This window comes from Primulina tabacum, chromosome 9, assembly GCF_025594145.1.
Source record: "Primulina tabacum isolate GXHZ01 chromosome 9, ASM2559414v2, whole genome shotgun sequence".
Lineage (NCBI taxonomy): Eukaryota > Viridiplantae > Streptophyta > Magnoliopsida > Lamiales > Gesneriaceae > Primulina > Primulina tabacum.
This window is the reverse complement of record NC_134558.1, coordinates 11,978,656-12,003,085: the sequence shown is the minus strand read 5'-3', so window position 1 is coordinate 12,003,085 and position 24,430 is coordinate 11,978,656. Positions and strand designations below refer to the sequence as shown.

General features: G+C 45.1%; 1 protein-coding gene across 1 annotated transcript in view; it reads left to right on the top strand.

Moving 5' to 3' along the window:
- The window catches only part of LOC142556927 (uncharacterized), a 54,372-nt gene extending 30,273 nt beyond the window's left edge, over positions 1–24,099 (top strand). The window contains 4 exon segments of the mRNA XM_075668414.1: positions 1,876–3,511; positions 3,684–4,181; positions 4,553–5,024; positions 24,041–24,099. Of these exon segments, the coding sequence (XP_075524529.1) occupies positions 1,876–3,511; positions 3,684–4,181; positions 4,553–5,024; positions 24,041–24,099 (2,665 nt within the window).
- Positions 24,100–24,430: the final 331 nt, after the last annotated feature.

Genomic DNA, 24,430 nt, shown 5'->3' with positions numbered 1-24,430 from the left:
TTGTGATTTTTGGCAAACTTTATTTTCTTCCGCTGCAATATTTTGACATATGAACTTGATTCACCAGTGATTTTATGAATGAGGCCATTTAAGTTCTTTTAAAAAGAAAATTTTTAATTTTCCGCAAATTTTCAAAGCAAGGATTGTCGGGCCTTCCACAGTTGGTATCAGAGCGGTGGTTCTGTATAGGGTTACACTACTACTGACCACGAGAAGCTCGCGAAGCCACGCCTTCGGTCTGTAAGTTTTACAGTTCAGAATTTTATTTATAGCATGAATTATTTGGCAGCATGCTTCCATGAAATAATTTCGACCAGATTTTCAGCATTTCAGTGTTCATTTAAAATAAATTATGGAATTATGCATGTTAGTTACGTATGGGTTATGTTGGAACAGTATGCCCCCTAGACGTCAAGTAAGACGCCCGAGAGGTAGTGGCGAGCACCGTCGCGAGGACGATGACGATCAGAGACAAGAGAGGCAGACACCTCCTCCTCCTCCACCTCCACCACCGCCCCCACCTGACATGAGTGCCCAGATGCTAGCTGGGATGACACAGTTCTTCGCACAGTTTGCGGGGAACAATGCGGTGGTGACTAGGCCGACAGGGCCCGAGGCTGTTTATGAGCGATTCATGAAGATGCGCCCGAAGGAATTCTCTGGGACATCTGACCCCATGGTTGCCGAGGGATGGATCAAATCCCTCGAGGTTATCTTCGAGTTTATGGAGCTGGGAGACGCAGACCGAGTCCGATGTGCCACCTACCTGTTCACTGGAGATGCCCGCTTATGGTGGGAAGGAGCTTCGGTAGCCTTGAATTTGGCTACACTTTCATGGACCCGCTTTACGGAAGTTTTCTACTCCAAGTATTTTGCTGAGGAGGTTCGCACCAGGCTGACCACCGAGTTCATGAGTCTGAGGCAGGGAAATATGACGGTTACGGAGTTCATCCGTAAGTTCGAGAGGGGCTGTCACTTTGTGCCCCTGATCGCGAATGATGCTAGAGCCAAGCTGATGCACTTCCTGGTGGGTTTACGGCCAATCTTGCGCCGGGATGTTAGGGTATCTGACCCTGCTACTTATGAGATTGTCGTCTCCAAGGCCTTAGCCGCAGAGCAGGATCTGTGGGATATCGAGAGGGATCGCCAGGGCAAGCGCCCAGTCCAGGCACCGCACCGCCCTCCTCCTCATCAGCATCAGCAGCAGAATAAGAGGCCTTTTCATGGACCGCCCAGGAACCGAGGCCAGCAGCAGCAGCAGCAGCAGCGGGGACGCCCAGCCCCGAGGACTCAGGGGCACCCCGTCTGCCCCAGGTGCTCACGTCGCCATCCTGAAGCATGCATGGCAGGCTCAGGAAAGTGTTTTAAGTGCGGCAGTCCAGATCACATGTTGCTGCAGTGCCCTCAGAGGAATATGCCTACTCAGGGCAGGGTTTTTGCTCTCCATGCCGCGGAAACCAACCCTGAGACTATGTTGTTAACAGGTACCTTTAAACTTTAAGTTATTATTTTAATTTCCGTGCTTTGGGAATAAGGATTAAGATTGAACTTAGAACTGTGATAGGATTGCATGCTCTACTTAGTAGTATTTTGGAGATTTAAGTTAGAAGAACTTTGACCATTGCTTGTCTATAAGTTTAGTTCTTGTAACTACTGGATTCAACTTAGAGCTCCGCTCTTTCACGGAGAATTTTTATATCTGGTTCCGCTACCAAGGCCTTGATAGATTCAGGGGCCACTCACTCGTTTATTTCGTAGGTCTTTGCAAACTTTCTCAAGATCCAGACCATTGGGCTAGATACAGCCTTTTCAGTAGTGTTGCCGTCAGGCGAGGAGATGGCAGCTACCAACGTTATCCGAGATATAGACCTTGAGTTGCACGGTAAACTTGTTTACCGCGGATCTGATTGTGCTACCGATGCCAGAATTTGACATCATCCTAGGGATGGACTGGCTATTGAGGAACAGAGTGTTGATAGACTTCCAGCGGAGATCTGTTCTTGTCCGACCGCCTGGAATGGAGCAGTTCTTATTTGAGCCGGACATGTACTTTCCTTTACCGCGCATTATTCCTTATGTTCAGGCTAGGAAACTCGTGCATAGAGGGTGTCGGGCATTTCTAGCGACCTTTTTATCTGTCCCCGAGGAACCCAGCCAGTCAGCCTCAGATGTTCCGATTGTCAGAGATTTCTTAGACGTTTTTCCCGAAGACGTCTCTGGTATGCCACCCGAGAGAGAGGTGGAGTTTTCCATTGAGCTTATGCCAGGTACGGCTCCGATATCCAAAGCGCCGTACCGACTAGCACCGACAGAGATGGCAGAGCTTAAGAAGCAGATTCAGGAACTTCTCGACAAGGAGTTCATTGGCCCGAGCTTTTCTCCATGGGGCGCGCCGGTCTTATTTGTGAAAAAGAAGGATGGCTCGATGAGGCTTTGCATTGACTACCGGGAGTTGAACAGGGTTACAGTGAAGAATAAATACCCACTGCCGAGGATTGAGGATCTGTTTGACCAGTTGCAGGGAGCTTCGATTTTCTCCAAGATAGATCTGCGTTCCGGTTATCACCAGTTGAGGGTGAGAGATGCTGATGTCTCGAAGACAGCTTTCCGGACTCGTTATGGTCACTACGAGTTCCTAGTGATGCCGTTCGGTCTGACGAATGCGCCAGTGATCTTCATGGATCTCATGAATCGCGTATTTCAGCCTTATCTTGACCAGTTCGTGATAGTATTCATAGAAGACATTCTCGTCTACTCCAATTATCAGGAGGATCACAGCAGACATCTGGCCACAGTGTTGCAGACATTGCAGAAGCACAAATTATTTGCAAAGTCCAGTAAATGCGAATTCTGGTTAGAGAAGGTGGCTTTCTTAGGCCACATCGTTTCTAGCAATGGTATTGAGGTAGACCCAGCAAAAGTTGCAGCAGTCAGAGATTGGGTTGTGCCTCAGAATGCATCAGAGATCCGCAGTTTTCTTGGGCTAGCAGGATATTACCGGAAGTTCATTCAGGGATTCTCCTCTATTGCCGTTCCACTCACATCACTGACCAAGAAAAATGCTAAATTCGTGTGGAGCGATGAGTGTCAGAAGAGCTTCGATACTTTGAAGCAAGCTCTCATCTCAGCACCAGTTTTAGCCATGCTATCAGGGCCCGGCGAGTTTGTCCTTTATACGGATGCTTCGAAGCTTGGTTTAGGTGCAGTTTTGATGCAGCATGGGAGAGTGATAGCGTATGCTTCTCGACAGCTGAAAATCCACGAGAAGAACTACCCTACCCATGATCTAGAATTGGCGGCCGTAGTTTTTGCCTTGAAGATTTGGAGGCACTATCTGTATGGAGAGAAATGCCAGATCTTTACCGACCACAAGAGCCTCAAGTATTTCTTTACGCAGAGGGAGCTGAACATGCGTCAGAGGCGCTGGTTGGAGCTTGTGAAAGACTACGATTGTGACATTAGCTACCACCCGGGTAAAGCTAATGTAGTTGCAGATGCATTGAGCAGAAAAGTCGCTCATTTGACGATTCAGAAACCTCTTCAGTTTGAGATACAGAGGTTTGATCTCGAGACTTATCCTCGAGATAGAGTTCCTCGTCTATCTACCTTGACCATTCAGTCTTCCCTTATGGACCCGTATTCGCAGTGGTCAGTCAGCAGATGAGCAATTGGCACAGTGGAAGAAGAGAGATGAAGCCAAGGGCAGTGTCTTGTATTCAGTCAGTGATGGTATTGTGAGATACCAAGACAGGATATGGGTTCCTAGAAGTGATTCTATCCGAGCAGACATCTTGTCAGAGGCCCATATGTCCCCGTACTCCATTCACCCTGGGAGTACGAAGATGTACAAAGATCTGCAGCTATTGTATTGGTGGCCTGGTATGAAGAAGGACATCAGACGATTTGTGTCCGAGTGTCTGACCTGCCAGTTAGTGAAGGCCGAGCATCAGAGACCAGCAGGTTTGCTCAAGCCTCTACCTATTCCCGAGTGGAAGTGGGAGAATGTTACCATGGACTTTGTGACCGGATTGCCGAGGTCAGCCAGAGGATCGAATGTTATCTGGGTGATTGTAGATCGTCTTACCAAATCAGCGCACTTCTTGCCTATTAAGACGACTTTCACCATGGTTCAGTATGCAGAGCTGTATATCCGAGAGATAGTCCGACTCCATGGTATTCCAGTTTCTATCGTATCTGACAGAGATCCCAGATTTACTTCCTCGTTTTGGAAGAGTTTGCATTCGAATATGGGTACAAAGTTGCTGTTTAACACAGCTTTCCATCCGCAGACAGATGGGCAGTCGGAGCGAGTTATTCAGATTTTGGAGGATCTTCTTCGCGCTTGCGTCATTGATTTCTCAGGGAGTTGGAGTCGAACTTGCCATTGGTTGAGTTCACCTATAACAACAGCTTCCAGTCTTCTATTGGTATGCCTCCGTATGAATCACTGTATGGCCGCAAGTGCAGATCTCCTGTCCATTGGGATGAAGTAGGAGAGAGAGCAGAGTTGGGTCCAGAGATTGTTCAGCAGGCAGCAGATGTAATAGTCAAGATCCGTGATAGGATGAGGACTGCTCAGAGCCGACAGAAGAGTTATGCCGATCAGCGGAGGAGAGATTTAGAGTTTGCAGTGGGCGATCATGTATTTGTGAAAGTGGCACCTATGAAGGGTGTCATGAGATTTGGCAAGAAAGGGAAGCTCAGTCCGAGATTCATTGGACCATTTGAGATCCTCGACAGAGTTGGGACGCTAGCTTATCGTGTGGCTCTTCCGCCGAATCTGGCCGGAGTACACAATGTGTTCCACGTCTCCATGCTGAGGAAATATATGGCAAATCCTTCTCATGTGCTGAATTTCGAGCCGTTGCAGCTTACTCCGAACTTGTCTTATGAGAAGAGACCGGTGCAGATCCTAGACAGACAGGAGAAGAAGCTTCGGAACAAGTTGGTTAAGCGAGTCAAAATCAAATGGCTCAACCATTCTGAGGAGGAAGCTACATGGGAGTTTGAACCAGAAATGAGGAGTCGGTACCCAAAATTATTCGGTGAGTTCTAATTTCGAGGACGAATTCCTTTTAAGGGGGGAGGATTGTAGAACCTGTAAATCAGTCTACGTATAAGCCATGCATAATTCTAGTATTTTAAATTAAAATGATTTTATTTCATGAATATTTAAATGCTTTTCCTTAAGTTGATTATTTTATGCAGTAGTTTGATTTTTATCATTTCAGTTAATTCAGTGAGGCCGGACTGGATTTGGAGTTTTGAGATAGAATTTAGGATTTGAGAAATATTTCCAGAAGTTAATTTAGCTAGCAAGTAAGTTAATTTAAGTTAATAAGGAGATTTGGGGATTTATTTATGCAACTTGAGGTGAGTAGAAAATAAGCTCATTTGAGTTACTTAATTAAGGATTTATTCAATAAATTAATTAAGGGATTAGTGAGGCTTTTTAGAGTTATTAATCTAGTAAATAAACAACACTCCACATTCATTTTATTAGTAGATTTCGGCCACCCCTTGGTTACTAGAGGATTCAATTGCCAACTCATCAACTTTGACCATTTCTTTGCATGTAATTAGTAGGATAAATCTAGGATTTTTGGGAGCACCATGTAATTAATTAGTGGACATATCCTAGTCTAGAAACAAGAGAGAAATCGGCCACTATACTCTAGAATCACCCAAGAGATCATTTGATAGCAATTCAAATTCAAAATTCAAATGCATGAAGACTTGGTCTTAATATCTTGCACCATCCTCCTCACCCCTCATAACCACTCCATCACACTCCCTCACCACCGAAATCAGACCCCTTTTCAGTTGAAAAAACGTGAGTAATAGCTAGGGAGAAAGGGAGAAAAATCGAGAACTAGAAAGAACAAGAGTAGCGCTCCACCTCCTCCGTGCCGCGTCCTTGTGGTTTCGCTCGTTTCTATTTCAAACGATAACCAGGCATGTCTAGATTTCTTTCAAACCTCAATCAAGTCATATTATCAATTATTTTTCAGTACATGATCATGTTTTATCATGCAAAAACCGAAATACATCATAGAATTTTCAGAAAATAATGCATGCAGATTTCGGCCCTTTGACTAGCTTCACGTTTTTCTGAGTTTTGTTGTTTCAGGTGATTGGTTCGATTCCACGCTCCCAAGGCGACATCTATACACGTAATAGGATGCATTAGGATCAGATTTGTCCGTTCGTTCAAGCCCCTGGTTGCTGGAAATTCAGAAATGGACAGCAACCTCTCATTTGGTCCATTATGAGTTTCGAAATTCAGTTTTGATGGCAAGGAGGAAGGATCTGATCTTGGCTGCCCCAAGGGCCTATAGCCATGGTTAGATCACTCCCCTAGCATGTCTAAGACGTGACTAAGTCGCCCTTTTGGTGGCTTGGTCCATGGCTCATCGGTTTTAATAAAAACATCACAACAGCCCCATGTCCCTTCGGCCCCTTCAAATTTCAGCATATGCATTTCGGTTTTGGGTTGCTTGGTATGGATCTTGGTTGGCCTATGACCCATAGCCACGGTTCATACCATGCTCTTAGATGTCTAGATCGTGCCATGGTCAATCAAATGGCCACTGGAACGACGCAAGACATCGATCAAAGCAAAACACTACACACGCATGCACATTGGTTCTCGGTTGGAGTTTCAGTTGAGTTAATGGTGTGACGTGGATTGTGGCTGGCCTAGGGCCCTTAGCCATGGTTCAAATCACTCCTTGGGATGTTGGTAAGAGTCTCTGATCGGTGGTTCACACCTCCCATGGCCGGTAGTCTCGAAAACAACACAAGTTACGCAATGGTACAATTGCTGGAATTTTGCAGCAAGTTGCAGTGTCGGTTCGGTGGCTCGTTCGAGTTCTCGGTTGGCTTTTAGCCTATGGCCTTGGACTAGGACTAGTGCCCCTTTGAGTTGGGAAGGTCATGTTTTTGACCGTTCGTGATTCGGATCATTTTTGAGGTCGTACGAGAATTTACGGTGCGATGTGCCAAATTGACTCTCGAAAGAGCGTTTCGTGTTTTGGCCTCCATTCCACCTAGATTTCGACCCTATCATTTTAGGAGCATTATTTTATGATTTTCAGCGTATTTTAATCATGACTATACGTCGGTTGGTGTCGGTTCAGGTTGGCTCGGAGTCATGATTAAATGCGAAGTCATTAGGCGTCATAGTCGCATCTTTTGAACTAAATTGCATAGTTGGTCAAGTTTAAGCTATTGCATATTTTTCATTGCACAGTTAGGTTGCAGCGAGCCTGGGGACGATCCAATCCAATCCAGTTGGTAAAATTACGGGACATTTTAATTATGCCAGTTAATTATTTTACGTGCATTAAATAGTAAATGATTATTTTTTAGATTTATGCGATATGGCTTGTGGTTCATTCACTATGTGGGAGTATTATTTTGTATGGTCGCCAGTGACCGCTCAGTTCAGTTTGCTACCACCCGATCGCCAGTGACCGGCCAGCTCAGTTCAGTTTCAGACTCCCCGCTAGCCAGTTACCGATCAGTTCAGCTTAGTGCAGTGGCCACAGGCGTAAAACATAATCTCCACAGAAAATTTTACCAGTTATTTCAGTACAGGCTCCAAGGAGCAAACATTTTTTTTTACTGTGATTATCAGTTCAGTTATGCACGTATTATAATTGCTCAGTACAGATTATTTTCAGCATGCCTCAGGACAGGATATGTTATCTCATGCATATTTTAATTCAGATTTTTACTCGTTACCTGCGATATATGCATGCTGAGTCTTTAGGCTCACTAGACTTGATTGTTGTAGGTACTGATGAGGCCAGGGCCGAGGGCGGGGACCAGTGAGCCAGCTTGGGTCGGCAGTAGTAGTGGCACCCGAGGACCTCAGAGCAGCAGTTGTTATTTTATTCCGCAAACATTTTATCAGTCGTTGGATATTTTTAAATTGTGATTTTTGGCAAACTTTATTTTCTTCCGCTGCAATATTTTGACATATTGAACTTGATTCACCAGTGATTTTATGAATGAGGCCATTTAAGTTCTTTTAAAAAGAAAATTTTTAATTTTCCGCAAATTTTCAAAGCAAGGATTGTCGGGCCTTCCACAGTTTGTATCAGAGCGGTGGTTCTGTATAGGGTTACACTACTACTGACCACGAGAAGCTCGCGAAGCCACGCCTTCGGTCTGTAAGTTTTACAGTTCAGAATTTTATTTATAGCATGAATTATTTGGCAGCATGCTTCCATGAAATAATTTCGACCAGATTTTCAGCATTTCAGTGTTCATTTAAAATAAATTATGGAATTATGCATGTTAGTTACGTATGGGTTATGTTGGAACAGTATGCCCCCTAGACGTCAAGTAAGACGCCCGAGAGGTAGTGGCGAGCACCGTCGCGAGGACGATGACGATCAGAGACAAGAGAGGCAGACACCTCCTCCTCCTCCACCTCCACACACCGCCCCCACCTGACATGAGTGCCCAGATGCTAGCTGGGATGACACAGTTCTTCGCACAGTTTGCGGGGAACAATGCGGTGGTGACTAGGCCGACAGGGCCCGAGGCTGTTTATGAGCGATTCATGAAGATGCGCCCGAAGGAATTCTCTGGGACATCTGACCCCATGGTTGCCGAGGGATGGATCAAATCCCTCGAGGTTATCTTCGAGTTTATGGAGCTGGGAGACGCAGACCGAGTCCGATGTGCACCTACCTGTTCACTGGAGATGCCCGCTTATGGTTGGGAAGGAGCTTCGGTAGCCTTGAATTTGGCTACACTTTCATGGACCCGCTTTACGGAAGTTTTCTACTCCAAGTATTTTGCTGAGGAGGTTCGCACCAGGCTGACCACCGAGTTCATGAGTCTGAGGCAGGGAAATATGACGGTTACGGAGTTCATCCGTAAGTTCGAGAGGGGCTGTCACTTTGTGCCCCTGATCGCGAATGATGCTAGAGCCAAGCTGATGCACTTCCTGGTGGGTTTACGGCCAATCTTGCGCCGGGATGTTAGGGTATCTGACCCTGCTACTTATGAGATTGTCGTCTCCAAGGCCTTAGCCGCAGAGCAGGATCTGTGGGATATCGAGAGGGATCGCCAGGGCAAGCGCCCAGTCCAGGCACCGCACCGCCCTCCTCCTCATCAGCATCAGCAGCAGAATAAGAGGCCTTTTCATGGACCGCCCAGGAACCGAGGCCAGCAGCAGCAGCAGCAGCAGCGGGGACGCCCAGCCCCGAGGACTCAGGGGCACCCCGTCTGCCCCAGGTGCTCACGTCGCCATCCTGAAGCATGCATGGCAGGCTCAGGAAAGTGTTTTAAGTGCGGCAGTCCAGATCACATGTTGCTGCAGTGCCCTCAGAGGAATATGCCTACTCAGGGCAGGGTTTTTGCTCTCCATGCCGCGGAAACCAACCCTGAGACTATGTTGTTAACAGGTACCTTTAAACTTTAAGTTATTATTTTAATTTCCGTGCTTTGGGAATAAGGATTAAGATTGAACTTAGAACTGTGATAGGATTGCATGCTCTACTTAGTAGTATTTTGGAGATTTAAGTTAGAAGAACTTTGACCATTGCTTGTCTATAAGTTTAGTTCTTGTAACTACTGGATTCAACTTAGAGCTCCGCTCTTTCACGGAGAATTTTTATATCTGGTTCCGCTACCAAGGCCTTGATAGATTCAGGGGCCACTCACTCGTTTATTTCGTAGGTCTTTGCAAACTTTCTCAAGATCCAGACCATTGGGCTAGATACAGCCTTTTCAGTAGTGTTGCCGTCAGGCGAGGAGATGGCAGCTACCAACGTTATCCGAGATATAGACCTTGAGTTGCACGGTAAACTTGTTTACGCGGATCTGATTGTGCTACCGATGCCAGAATTTGACATCATCCTAGGGATGGACTGGCTATTGAGGAACAGAGTGTTGATAGACTTCCAGCGGAGATCTGTTCTTGTCCGACCGCCTGGAATGGAGCAGTTCTTATTTGAGCCGGACATGTACTTTCCTTTACCGCGCATTATTCCTTATGTTCAGGCTAGGAAACTCGTGCATAGAGGGTGTCGGGCATTTCTAGCGACCTTTTTATCTGTCCCCGAGGAACCCAGCCAGTCAGCCTCAGATGTTCCGATTGTCAGAGATTTCTTAGACGTTTTTCCCGAAGACGTCTCTGGTATGCCACCCGAGAGAGAGGTGGAGTTTTCCATTGAGCTTATGCCAGGTACGGCTCCGATATCCAAAGCGCCGTACCGACTAGCACCGACAGAGATGGCAGAGCTTAAGAAGCAGATTCAGGAACTTCTCGACAAGGAGTTCATTGGCCCGAGCTTTTCTCCATGGGGCGCGCCGGTCTTATTTGTGAAAAAGAAGGATGGCTCGATGAGGCTTTGCATTGACTACCGGGAGTTGAACAGGGTTACAGTGAAGAATAAATACCCACTGCCGAGGATTGAGGATCTGTTTGACCAGTTGCAGGGAGCTTCGATTTTCTCCAAGATAGATCTGCGTTCCGGTTATCACCAGTTGAGGGTGAGAGATGCTGATGTCTCGAAGACAGCTTTCCGGACTCGTTATGGTCACTACGAGTTCCTAGTGATGCCGTTCGGTCTGACGAATGCGCCAGTGATCTTCATGGATCTCATGAATCGCGTATTTCAGCCTTATCTTGACCAGTTCGTGATAGTATTCATAGAAGACATTCTCGTCTACTCCAATTATCAGGAGGATCACAGCAGACATCTGGCCACAGTGTTGCAGACATTGCAGAAGCACAAATTATTTGCAAAGTCCAGTAAATGCGAATTCTGGTTAGAGAAGGTGGCTTTCTTAGGCCACATCGTTTCTAGCAATGGTATTGAGGTAGACCCAGCAAAAGTTGCAGCAGTCAGAGATTGGGTTGTGCCTCAGAATGCATCAGAGATCCGCAGTTTTCTTGGGCTAGCAGGATATTACCGGAAGTTCATTCAGGGATTCTCCTCTATTGCCGTTCCACTCACATCACTGACCAAGAAAAATGCTAAATTCGTGTGGAGCGATGAGTGTCAGAAGAGCTTCGATACTTTGAAGCAAGCTCTCATCTCAGCACCAGTTTTAGCCATGCTATCAGGGCCCGGCGAGTTTGTCCTTTATACGGATGCTTCGAAGCTTGGTTTAGGTGCAGTTTTGATGCAGCATGGGAGAGTGATAGCGTATGCTTCTCGACAGCTGAAAATCCACGAGAAGAACTACCCTACCCATGATCTAGAATTGGCGGCCGTAGTTTTTGCCTTGAAGATTTGGAGGCACTATCTGTATGGAGAGAAATGCCAGATCTTTACCGACCACAAGAGCCTCAAGTATTTCTTTACGCAGAGGGAGCTGAACATGCGTCAGAGGCGCTGGTTGGAGCTTGTGAAAGACTACGATTGTGACATTAGCTACCACCCGGGTAAAGCTAATGTAGTTGCAGATGCATTGAGCAGAAAAGTCGCTCATTTGACGATTCAGAAACCTCTTCAGTTTGAGATACAGAGGTTTGATCTCGAGACTTATCCTCGAGATAGAGTTCCTCGTCTATCTACCTTGACCATTCAGTCTTCCCTTATGGACCCGTATTCGCAGTGGTCAGTCAGCAGATGAGCAATTGGCACAGTGGAAGAAGAGAGATGAAGCCAAGGGCAGTGTCTTGTATTCAGTCAGTGATGGTATTGTGAGATACCAAGACAGGATATGGGTTCCTAGAAGTGATTCTATCCGAGCAGACATCTTGTCAGAGGCCCATATGTCCCCGTACTCCATTCACCCTGGGAGTACGAAGATGTACAAAGATCTGCAGCTATTGTATTGGTGGCCTGGTATGAAGAAGGACATCAGACGATTTGTGTCCGAGTGTCTGACCTGCCAGTTAGTGAAGGCCGAGCATCAGAGACCAGCAGGTTTGCTCAAGCCTCTACCTATTCCCGAGTGGAAGTGGGAGAATGTTACCATGGACTTTGTGACCGGATTGCCGAGGTCAGCCAGAGGATCGAATGTTATCTGGGTGATTGTAGATCGTCTTACCAAATCAGCGCACTTCTTGCCTATTAAGACGACTTTCACCATGGTTCAGTATGCAGAGCTGTATATCCGAGAGATAGTCCGACTCCATGGTATTCCAGTTTCTATCGTATCTGACAGAGATCCCAGATTTACTTCCTCGTTTTGGAAGAGTTTGCATTCGAATATGGGTACAAAGTTGCTGTTTAACACAGCTTTCCATCCGCAGACAGATGGGCAGTCGGAGCGAGTTATTCAGATTTTGGAGGATCTTCTTCGCGCTTGCGTCATTGATTTCTCAGGGAGTTGGGAGTCGAACTTGCCATTGGTTGAGTTCACCTATAACAACAGCTTCCAGTCTTCTATTGGTATGCCTCCGTATGAATCACTAGTATGGCCGCAAGTGCAGATCTCCTGTCCATTGGGATGAAGTAGGAGAGAGAGCAGAGTTGGGTCCAGAGATTGTTCAGCAGGCAGCAGATGTAATAGTCAAGATCCGTGATAGGATGAGGACTGCTCAGAGCCGACAGAAGAGTTATGCCGATCAGCGGAGGAGAGATTTAGAGTTTGCAGTGGGCGATCATGTATTTGTGAAAGTGGCACCTATGAAGGGTGTCATGAGATTTGGCAAGAAAGGGAAGCTCAGTCCGAGATTCATTGGACCATTTGAGATCCTCGACAGAGTTGGGACGCTAGCTTATCGTGTGGCTCTTCCGCCGAATCTGGCCGGAGTACACAATGTGTTCCACGTCTCCATGCTGAGGAAATATATGGCAAATCCTTCTCATGTGCTGAATTTCGAGCCGTTGCAGCTTACTCCGAACTTGTCTTATGAGAAGAGACCGGTGCAGATCCTAGACAGACAGGAGAAGAAGCTTCGGAACAAGTTGGTTAAGCGAGTCAAAATCAAATGGCTCAACCATTCTGAGGAGGAAGCTACATGGGAGTTTGAACCAGAAATGAGGAGTCGGTACCCAAAATTATTCGGTGAGTTCTAATTTCGAGGACGAAATTCCTTTTAAGGGGGGAGGATTGTAGAACCTGTAAATCAGTCTACGTATAAGCCATGCATAATTCTAGTATTTTAAATTAAAATGATTTTATTTCATGAATATTTAAATGCTTTTCCTTAAGTTGATTATTTTATGCAGTAGTTTGATTTTTATCATTTCAGTTAATTCAGTGAGGCCGGACTGGATTTGGAGTTTTGAGATAGAATTTAGGATTTGAGAAATATTTCCAGAAGTTAATTTAGCTAGCAAGTAAGTTAATTTAAGTTAATAAGGAGATTTGGGGATTTATTTATGCAACTTGAGGTGAGTAGAAAATAAGCTCATTTGAGTTACTTAATTAAGGATTTATTCAATAAATTAATTAAGGGATTAGTGAGGCTTTTTAGAGTTATTAATCTAGTAAATAAACAACACTCCACATTCATTTTATTAGTAGATTTCGGCCACCCCTTGGTTACTAGAGGATTCAATTGCCAACTCATCAACTTTGACCATTTCTTTGCATGTAATTAGTAGGATAAATCTAGGATTTTTGGGAGCACCATGTAATTAATTAGTGGACATATCCTAGTCTAGAAACAAGAGAGAAATCGGCCACTATACTCTAGAATCACCCAAGAGATCATTTGATAGCAATTCAAATTCAAAATTCAAATGCATGAAGACTTGGTCTTAATATCTTGCACCATCCTCCTCACCCCTCATAACCACTCCATCACACTCCCTCACCACCGAAATCAGACCCCTTTTCAGTTGAAAAAACGTGAGTAATAGCTAGGGAGAAAGGGAGAAAAATCGAGAACTAGAAAGAACAAGAGTAGCGCTCCACCTCCTCCGTGCCGCGTCCTTGTGGTTTCGCTCGTTTCTATTTCAAACGATAACCAGGCATGTCTAGATTTCTTTCAAACCTCAATCAAGTCATATTATCAATTATTTTTCAGTACATGATCATGTTTTATCATGCAAAAACCGAAATACATCATAGAATTTTCAGAAAATAATGCATGCAGATTTCGGCCCTTTGACTAGCTTCACGTTTTTCTGAGTTTTGTTGTTTCAGGTGATTGGTTCGATTCCACGCTCCCAAGGCGACATCTATACACGTAATAGGATGCATTAGGATCAGATTTGTCCGTTCGTTCAAGCCCCTGGTTGCTGGAAATTCAGAAATGGACAGCAACCTCTCATTTGGTCCATTATGAGTTTCGAAATTCAGTTTTGATGGCAAGGAGGAAGGATCTGATCTTGGCTGCCCCAAGGGCCTATAGCCATGGTTAGATCACTCCCCTAGCATGTCTAAGACGTGACTAAGTCGCCCTTTTGGTGGCTTGGTCCATGGCTCATCGGTTTTAATAAAAACATCACAACAGCCCCATGTCCCTTCGGCCCCTTCAAATTTCAGCATATGCATTTCGGTTTTGGGTTGCTTGGTATGGATCTTGGTTGGCCTATGACCCATAGCCACGGTTCATACCATGCTCTTAGATGTCTAGATCGTGCCATGGTCAATCAAATGGCCACTGGAACGACGCAAGACATCGATCAAAGCAAAACACTACACACGCATGCACATTGGTTCTCGGTTGGAGTTTCAGTTGAGTTAAGGTGTGACGTGGATTGTGGCTGGCCTAGGGCCCTTAGCCATGGTTCAAATCACTCCTTGAGATGTTGGTAAGAGTCTCTGATCGGTGGTTCAAACCTCCCATGGCCGGTAGTCTCGAAAACAACACAAGTTACGCAATGGTACAATTGCTGGAATTTTGCAGCAAGTTGCTGTGTCGGTTCGGTGGCTTGTTCGAGTTCTCGGTTGGCTTTTAGCCTATGGCCTTGGACTGGATAGTGCCCCTTTGAGTTGGGAAGGTCATGTTTTTGACCGTTCGTGATTCGGATCATTTTTGAGGTCGTACGAGAATTTACGGTGCGATGTGCCAAATTGACTCTCGAAAGAGCGTTTCGTGTTTTGGCCTCCATTCCACCTAGATTTCGACCCTATCATTTTAGGAGCATTATTTTATGATTTTTCAGCGTATTTTAATCATGACTATACGTCGGTTTGGTGTCGGTTCAGGTTGGCTCGGAGTCATGATTAAATGCGAAGTCATTAGGCGTCATAGTCGCATCTTTTGAACTAAATTGCATAGTTGGTCAAGTTTAAGCTATTGCATATTTTTCATTGCACAGTTAGGTTGCAGCGAGCCTGGGGACGATCCAATCCAATCCAGTTGGTAAAATTACGGGACATTTTAATTATGCCAGTTAATTATTTTACGTGCATTAAATAGTAAATGATTATTTTTTAGATTTATGCGATATGGCTTGTGGTTCATTCACTATGTGGGAGTATTATTTTGTATGGTCGCCAGTGACCGCTCAGTTCAGTTTGCTACCACCCGATCGCCAGTGACCGGCCAGCTCAGTTCAGTTTCAGACTCCCCGCTAGCCAGTTACCGATCAGTTCAGCTTAGTGCAGTGGCCACAGGCGTAAAACATAATCTCCACAGAAAATTTTACCAGTTATTTCAGTACAGGCTCCAAGGAGCAAACATTTTTTTTTACTGTGATTATCAGTTCAGTTATGCACGTATTATAATTGCTCAGTACAGATTATTTTCAGCATGCCTCAGGACAGGATACGTTATCTCATGCATATTTTAATTCAGATTTTTACTCGTTACCTGCGATATATGCATGCTGAGTCTTTAGGCTCACTAGACTTGATTGTTGTAGGTACTGATGAGGCCAGGGCCGAGGGCGGGGACCAGTGAGCCAGCTTGGGTCGGCAGTAGTGGCACCCGAGGACCTCAGAGCAGCAGTTGTTATTTTATTCCGCAAACATTTTATCAGTCGTTGGATATTTTTAAATTGTAATTTTTGGCAAACTTTATTTTCTTCCGCTGCAATATTTTGACATATTGAACTTGATTCACCAGTGATTTTATGAATGAGGCCATTTAAGTTCTTTTAAAAAGAAAATTTTTAATTTTCCGCAAATTTTCAAAGCAAGGATTGTCGGGCCTTCCACAGTTGGTATCAGAGCGGTGGTTCTGTATAGGGTTACACTACTACTGACCACGAGAAGCTCGCGAAGCCACGCCTTCGGTCTGTAAGTTTTACAGTTCAGAATTTTATTTATAGCATGAATTATTTGGCAGCATGCTTCCATGAAATAATTTCGACCAGATTTTCAGCATTTCAGTGTTCATTTAAAATAAATTATGGAATTATGCATGTTAGTTACGTATGGGTTATGTTGGAACAGTATGCCCCCTAGACGTCAAGTAAGACGCCCGAGAGGTAGTGGCGAGCACCGTCGCGAGGACGATGACGATCAGAGACAAGAGAGGCAGACACCTCCTCCTCCTCCACCTCCACCACCGCCCCCACCTGACATGAGTGCCCAGATGCTAGCTGGGATGACACAGTTCTTCGCACAGTTTGCGGGGAACAATGCGGTGGTGACTAGGCCGACAGGGCCCGAGGCTGTTTATGAGCGATTCATGAAGATGCGCCCGAAGGAATTCTCTGGGACATCTGACCCCATGGTTGCCGAGGGATGGATCAAATCCCTCGAGGTTATCTTCGAGTTTATGGAGCTGGGAGACGCAGACCGAGTCCGATGTGCCACCTACCTGTTCACTGGAGATGCCCGCTTATGGTGGGAAGGAGCTTCGGTAGCCTTGAATTTGGCTACACTTTCATGGACCCGCTTTACGGAAGTTTTCTACTCCAAGTATTTTGCTGAGGAGGTTCGCACCAGGCTGACCACCGAGTTCATGAGTCTGAGGCAGGGAAATATGACGGTTACGGAGTTCATCCGTAAGTTCGAGAGGGGCTGTCACTTTGTGCCCCTGATCGCGAATGATGCTAGAGCCAAGCTGATGCACTTCCTGGTGGGTTTACGGCCAATCTTGCGCCGGGATGTTAGGGTATCTGACCCTGCTACTTATGAGATTGTCGTCTCCAAGGCCTTAGCCGCAGAGCAGGATCTGTGGGATATCGAGAGGGATCGCCAGGGCAAGCGCCCAGTCCAGGCACCGCACCGCCCTCCTCCTCATCAGCATCAGCAGCAGAATAAGAGGCCTTTTCATGGACCGCCCAGGAACCGAGGCCAGCAGCAGCAGCAGCAGCAGCGGGGACGCCCAGCCCCGAGGACTCAGGGGCACCCCGTCTGCCCCAGGTGCTCACGTCGCCATCCTTTAGCATGCATGGCAGGCTCAGGAAAGTGTTTTAAGTGCGGCAGTCCAGATCACATGTTGCTGCAGTGCCCTCAGAGGAATATGCCTACTCATGGCAGGGTTTTTGCTCTCCATGCCGCGGAAACCAACCCTGAGACTATGTTGTTAACAGGTACCTTTAAACTTTAAGTTATTATTTTAATTTCCGTGCTTTGGGAATAAGGATTAAGATTGAACTTAGAACTGTGATAGGATTGCATGCTCTACTTAGTAGTATTTTGGAGATTTAAGTTAGAAGAACTTTGACCATTGCTTGTCTATAAGTTTAGTTCTTGTAACTACTGGATTCAACTTAGAGCTCCGCTCTTTCACGGAGAATTTTTATATCTGGTTCCGCTACCAAGGCCTTGATAGATTCAGGGGCCACTCACTCGTTTATTTCGTAGGTCCTTTGCAAACTTTCTCAAGATCCAGACCATTGGGCTAGATACAGCCTTTTCAGTAGTGTTGCCGTCAGGCGAGGAGATGGCAGCTACCAACGTTATCCGAGATATAGACCTTGAGTTGCACGGTAAACTTGTTTACGCGGATCTGATTGTGCTACCGATGCCAGAATTTGACATCATCCTAGGGATGGACTGGCTATTGAGGAACAGAGTGTTGATAGACTTCCAGCGGAGATCTGTTCTTGTCCGACCGCCTGGAATGGAGCAGTTCTTATTTGAGCCGGACATGTACTTTCCTTTACCGCGCATTATTCCTTATGTTCAGGCTAGGAAACTCGTGCATAGAGGGTGTCGGGCATTTCTAGCGACCTTTTTATCTGTCCCCGAGGAACCCAGCCAGTCAGCCTCAGATGTTTCGATTGTCAGAGATTTCTTAGACGTTTTTCCCGAAGACGTCTCTGGTATGCCACCCGAGAGAGAGGTGGAGTTTTCCATTAAGCTTATGCCAGGTACGGCTCCGATATCCAAAGCGCCGTACCGACTAGCACCGACAGAGATGGCAGAGCTTAAGAAGCAGATTCAGGAACTTCTCGACAAGGAGTTCATTGGCCCGAGCTTTTCTCCATGGGGCGCGCCGGTCTTATTTGTGAAAAAGAAGGATGGCTCGATGAGGCTTTGCATTGACTACCGGGAGTTGAACAGGGTTACAGTGAAGAATAAATACCCACTGCCGAGGATTGAGGATCTGTTTGACCAGTTGCAGGGAGCTTCGATTTTCTCCAAGATAGATCTGCGTTCCGGTTATCACCAGTTGAGGGTGAGAGATGCTGATGTCTCGAAGACAGCTTTCCGGACTCGTTATGGTCACTACGAGTTCCTAGTGATGCCGTTCGGTCTGACGAATGCGCCAGTGATCTTCATGGATCTCATGAATCGCGTATTTCAGCCTTATCTTGACCAGTTCGTGATAGTATTCATAGAAGACATTCTCGTCTACTCCAATTATCAGGAGGATCACAGCAGACATCTGGCCACAGTGTTGCAGACATTGCAGAAGCACAAATTATTTGCAAAGTCCAGTAAATGCGAATTCTGGTTAGAGAAGGTGGCTTTCTTAGGCCACATCGTTTCTAGCAATGGTATTGAGGTAGACCCAGCAAAAGTTGCAGCAGTCAGAGATTGGGTTGTGCCTCAGAATGCATCAGAGATCCGCAGTTTTCTTGGGCTAGCAGGATATTACCGGAAGTTCATTCAGGGATTCTCCTCTATTGCCGTTCCACTCACATCACTGACCAAGAAAAATGCTAAATTCGTGTGGAGCGATGAGTGTCAGAAGAGCTTCGATACTTTGAAGCAAGCTCTCATCTCAGCACCAGTTTTAGCCATGCTATCAGGGCCCGGCGAGTTTGTCCTTTATACGGATGCTTCGAAGCTTGGTTTAGGTGCAGTTTTGATGCAGCATGGGAGAGTGATAGCGTATGCTTCTCGACAGCTGAAAATCCACGAGAAGAACTACCCTACCCATGATCTAGAATTGGCGGCCGTAGTTTTTGCCTTGAAGATTTGGAGGCACTATCTGTATGGAGAGAAATGCCAGATCTTTACCGACCACAAGAGCCTCAAGTATTTCTTTACGCAGAGGGAGCTGAACATGCGTCAGAGGCGCTGGTTGGAGCTTGTGAAAGACTACGATTGTGACATTAGCTACCACCCGGGTAAAGCTAATGTAGTTGCAGATGCATTGAGCAGAAAAGTCGCTCATTTGACGATTCAGAAACCTCTTCAGTTTGAGATACAGAGGTTTGATCTCGAGACTTATCCTCGAGATAGAGTTCCTCGTCTATCTACCTTGACCATTCAGTCTTCCCTTATGGACCCGTATTCGCAGTGGTCAGTCAGCAGATGAGCAATTGGCACAGTGGAAGAAGAGAGATGAAGCCAAGGGCAGTGTCTTGTATTCAGTCAGTGATGGTATTGTGAGATACCAAGACAGGATATGGGTTCCTAGAAGTGATTCTATCCGAGCAGACATCTTGTCAGAGGCCCATATGTCCCCGTACTCCATTCACCCTGGGAGTACGAAGATGTACAAAGATCTGCAGCTATTGTATTGGTGGCCTGGTATGAAGAAGGACATCAGACGATTTGTGTCCGAGTGTCTGACCTGCCAGTTAGTGAAGGCCGAGCATCAGAGACCAGCAGGTTTGCTCAAGCCTCTACCTATTCCCGAGTGGAAGTGGGAGAATGTTACCATGGACTTTGTGACCGGATTGCCGAGGTCAGCCAGAGGATCGAATGTTATCTGGGTGATTGTAGATCGTCTTACCAAATCAGCGCACTTCTTGCCTATTAAGACGACTTTCACCATGGTTCAGTATGCAGAGCTGTATATCCGAGAGATAGTCCGACTCCATGGTATTCCAGTTTCTATCGTATCTGACAGAGATCCCAGATTTACTTCCTCGTTTTGGAAGAGTTTGCATTCGAATATGGGTACAAAGTTGCTGTTTAACACAGCTTTCCATCCGCAGACAGATGGGCAGTCGGAGCGAGTTATTCAGATTTTGGAGGATCTTCTTCGCGCTTGCGTCATTGATTTCTCAGGGAGTTGGGAGTCGAACTTGCCATTGGTTGAGTTCACCTATAACAACAGCTTCCAGTCTTCTATTGGTATGCCTCCGTATGAATCACTGTATGGCCGCAAGTGCAGATCTCCTGTCCATTGGGATGAAGTAGGAGAGAGAGCAGAGTTGGGTCCAGAGATTGTTCAGCAGGCAGCAGATGTAATAGTCAAGATCCGTGATAGGATGAGGACTGCTCAGAGCCGACAGAAGAGTTATGCCGATCAGCGGAGGAGAGATTTAGAGTTTGCAGTGGGCGATCATGTATTTGTGAAAGTGGCACCTATGAAGGGTGTCATGAGATTTGGCAAGAAAGGGAAGCTCAGTCCGAGATTCATTGGACCATTTGAGATCCTCGACAGAGTTGGGACGCTAGCTTATCGTGTGGCTCTTCCGCCGAATCTGGCCGGAGTACACAATGTGTTCCACGTCTCCATGCTGAGGAAATATATGGCAAATCCTTCTCATGTGCTGAATTTCGAGCCGTTGCAGCTTACTCCGAACTTGTCTTATGAGAAGAGACCGGTGCAGATCCTAGACAGACAGGAGAAGAAGCTTCGGAACAAGTTGGTTAAGCGAGTCAAAATCAAATGGCTCAACCATTCTGAGGAGGAAGCTACATGGGAGTTTGAACCAGAAATGAGGAGTCGGTACCCAAAATTATTCGGTGAGTTCTAATTTCGAGGACGAAATTCCTTTTAAGGGGGGAGGATTGTAGAACCTGTAAATCAGTCTACGTATAAGCCATGCATAATTCTAGTATTTTAAATTAAAATGATTTTATTTCATGAATATTTAAATGCTTTTCCTTAAGTTGATTATTTTATGCAGTAGTTTGATTTTTATCATTTCAGTTAATTCAGTGAGGCCGGACTGGATTTGGAGTTTTGAGATAGAATTTAGGATTTGAGAAATATTTCCAGAAGTTAATTTAGCTAGCAAGTAAGTTAATTTAAGTTAATAAGGAGATTTGGGGATTTATTTATGCAACTTGAGGTGAGTAGAAAATAAGCTCATTTGAGTTACTTAATTAAGGATTTATTCAATAAATTAATTAAGGGATTAGTGAGGCTTTTTAGAGTTATTAATCTAGTAAATAAACAACACTCCACATTCATTTTATTAGTAGATTTCGGCCACCCCTTGGTTACTAGAGGATTCAATTGCCAACTCATCAACTTTGACCATTTCTTTGCATGTAATTAGTAGGATAAATCTAGGATTTTTGGGAGCACCATGTAATTAATTAGTGGACATATCCTAGTCTAGAAACAAGAGAGAAATCGGCCACTATACTCTAGAATCACCCAAGAGATCATTTGATAGCAATTCAAATTCAAAATTCAAATGCATGAAGACTTGGTCTTAATATCTTGCACCATCCTCCTCACCCCTCATAACCACTCCATCACACTCCCTCACCACCGAAATCAGACCCCTTTTCAGTTGAAAAAACGTGAGTAATAGCTAGGGAGAAAGGGAGAAAAATCGAGAACTAGAAAGAACAAGAGTAGCGCTCCACCTCCTCCGTGCCGCGTCCTTGTGGTTTCGCTCGTTTCTATTTCAAACGATAACCAGGCATGTCTAGATTTCTTTCAAACCTCAATCAAGTCATATTATCAATTATTTTTCAGTACATGATCATGTTTTATCATGCAAAAACCGAAATACATCATAGAATTTTCAGAAAATAATGCATGCAGATTTCGGCCCTTTGACTAGCTTCACGTTTTTCTGAGTTTTGTTGTTTCAGGTGATTGGTTCGATTCCACGCTCCCAAGGCGACATCTATACACGTAATAGGATGCATTAGGATCAGATTTGTCCGTTCGTTCAAGCCCCTGGTTGCTGGAAATTCAGAAATGGACAGCAACCTCTCATTTGGTCCATTATGAGTTTCGAAATTCAGTTTTGATGGCAAGGAGGAAGGATCTGATCTTGGCTGCCCCAAGGGCCTATAGCCATGGTTAGATCACTCCCCTAGCATGTCTAAGACGTGACTAAGTCGCCCTTTTGGTGGCTTGGTCCATGGCTCATCGGTTTTAATAAAAACATCACAACAGCCCCATGTCCCTTCGGCCCCTTCAAATTTCAGCATATGCATTTCGGTTTTGGGTTGCTTGGTATGGATCTTGGTTGGCCTATGGCCCATAGCCACGGTTCATACCATGCTCTTAGATGTCTAGATCGTGCCATGGTCAATCAAATGGCCACTGGAACGACGCAAGACATCGATCAAAGCAAAACACTACACACGCATGCACATTGGTTCTCGGTTGGAGTTTCAGTTGAGTTATGGTGTGACGTGGATTGTGGCTGGCCTAGGGCCCTTAGCCATGGTTCAAATCACTCCTTGGGATGTTGGTAAGAGTCTCTGATCGGTGGTTCACACCTCCCATGGCCGGTAGTCTCGAAAACAACACAAGTTACGCAATGGTACAGTTGCTGGAATTTTACAGCAAGTTGCAGTGTCGGTTCGGTGGCTCGTTCGAGTTCTCGGTTGGCTTTTAGCCTATGGCCTTGGACTAGACAGTGCCCCTTTGAGTTGGGAAGGTCATGTTTTTTACCGTTCGTGATTCGGATCATTTTTGAGGTCGTACGAGAATTTACGGTGCGATGTGCCAAATTGACTCTCGAAAGAGCGTTTCGTGTTTTGGCCTCCATTCCACCTAGATTTCGACCCTATCATTTTAGGAGCATTATTTTATGATTTTTCAACGTATTTTAATCATGACTATACGTCGATTCGGTGTCGGTTCAGGTTGGCTCGGAGTCATGATTAAATGCGCAGTCATTAGGCGTCATAGTCGCATCTTTTGAACTAAATTGCATAGTTGGTCAAGTTTAAGCTATTGCATATTTTTCATGGCACAGTTAGGTTGCAGCGAGCCTGGGGACGATCCAATCCAATCCAGTTGGTAAAATTACGGGACATTTTCATTATGCCAGTTAATTATTTTACGTGCATTAAATAGAAAATGATTATTTTTTAGATTTATGCGATATGGCTTGTGGTTCATTCACTATGTGGGAGTATTATTTTGTATGGTCGCCAGTGACCGCTCAGTTCAGTTTGCTACCACCCGATCGCCAGTGACCGGCCAGCTCAGTTCAGTTTCAGACTCCCCGGTAGCCAGTTACCGATCAGTTCAGCTTAGTGCAGTGGCCACAGGCGTAAAACATAATCTCCACAGAAAATTTTACCAGTTATTTCAGTACAGGCTCCAAGGAGCAAACATTTTTTTTTACTGTGATTATCAGTTCAGTTATGCACGTATTATAATTGCTCAGTACAGATTATTTTCAGCATGCTTTAGGACAGAATATGTTATCTCATGCATATTTTAATTCAGATTTTTACTCGTTACCTGCGATATATGCATGCTGAGTCTTTAGGCTCACTAGACTTGATTGTTGTAGGTACTGATGAGGCCAGGGCCGAGGGCGGGGACCAGTGAGCCAGCTTGGGTCGGCAGTAGTGGCCCCCGAGGACCTCAGAGCAGCAGTTGTTATTTTATTCCGCAAACATTTTATCAGTCGTTGGATATTTTTAAATTGTGATTTTTGGCAAATTTTATTTTCTTCCGCTGCAATATTTTGACATATTGAACTTAATTCACCAGTGATTTTATGAATGAGACCATTTAAGTTCTTTTAAAAAGAAAATTTTTAATTTTCCGCAAATTTTCAAAGCAAGGATTTTCAGGCATTCCACATTTTTCTTTTCTTTGGTCATCTCACCATTTTGTTCATTCTTTTTTTTGACCATATCTATTTCTTTTTCTAAGGCCATTTCACTTTTTTGAACACTCATTTTTTTGGCCTCATCTCTTTTTCTTTTCTTTAATTGATCCTCAAATATTTGTTTTGGGGATAAGGGAAGTAATACAATCGGTTCTTTGTTTAGGACAAAAGAGTATCTATTCTTGAAACCGTCATGTGTCACTTTCCTATCATACTGCCAAGGTCTATCCAACAAGATATGACAAGCATGCATTGGCACCACATCACACAATACCTCATCAACATATTTACCAATAGAAAAAGGCACCAAAACTTGCTTGTTCACTTTCACCTCCGCACAATCATTCAACCATTGAAGTCTATATGGTTGAGGATGTTTTAAAGTGGGCAACTTCAGCTTCTCCACCATCTCGCAACTTACTACATTGGTACAA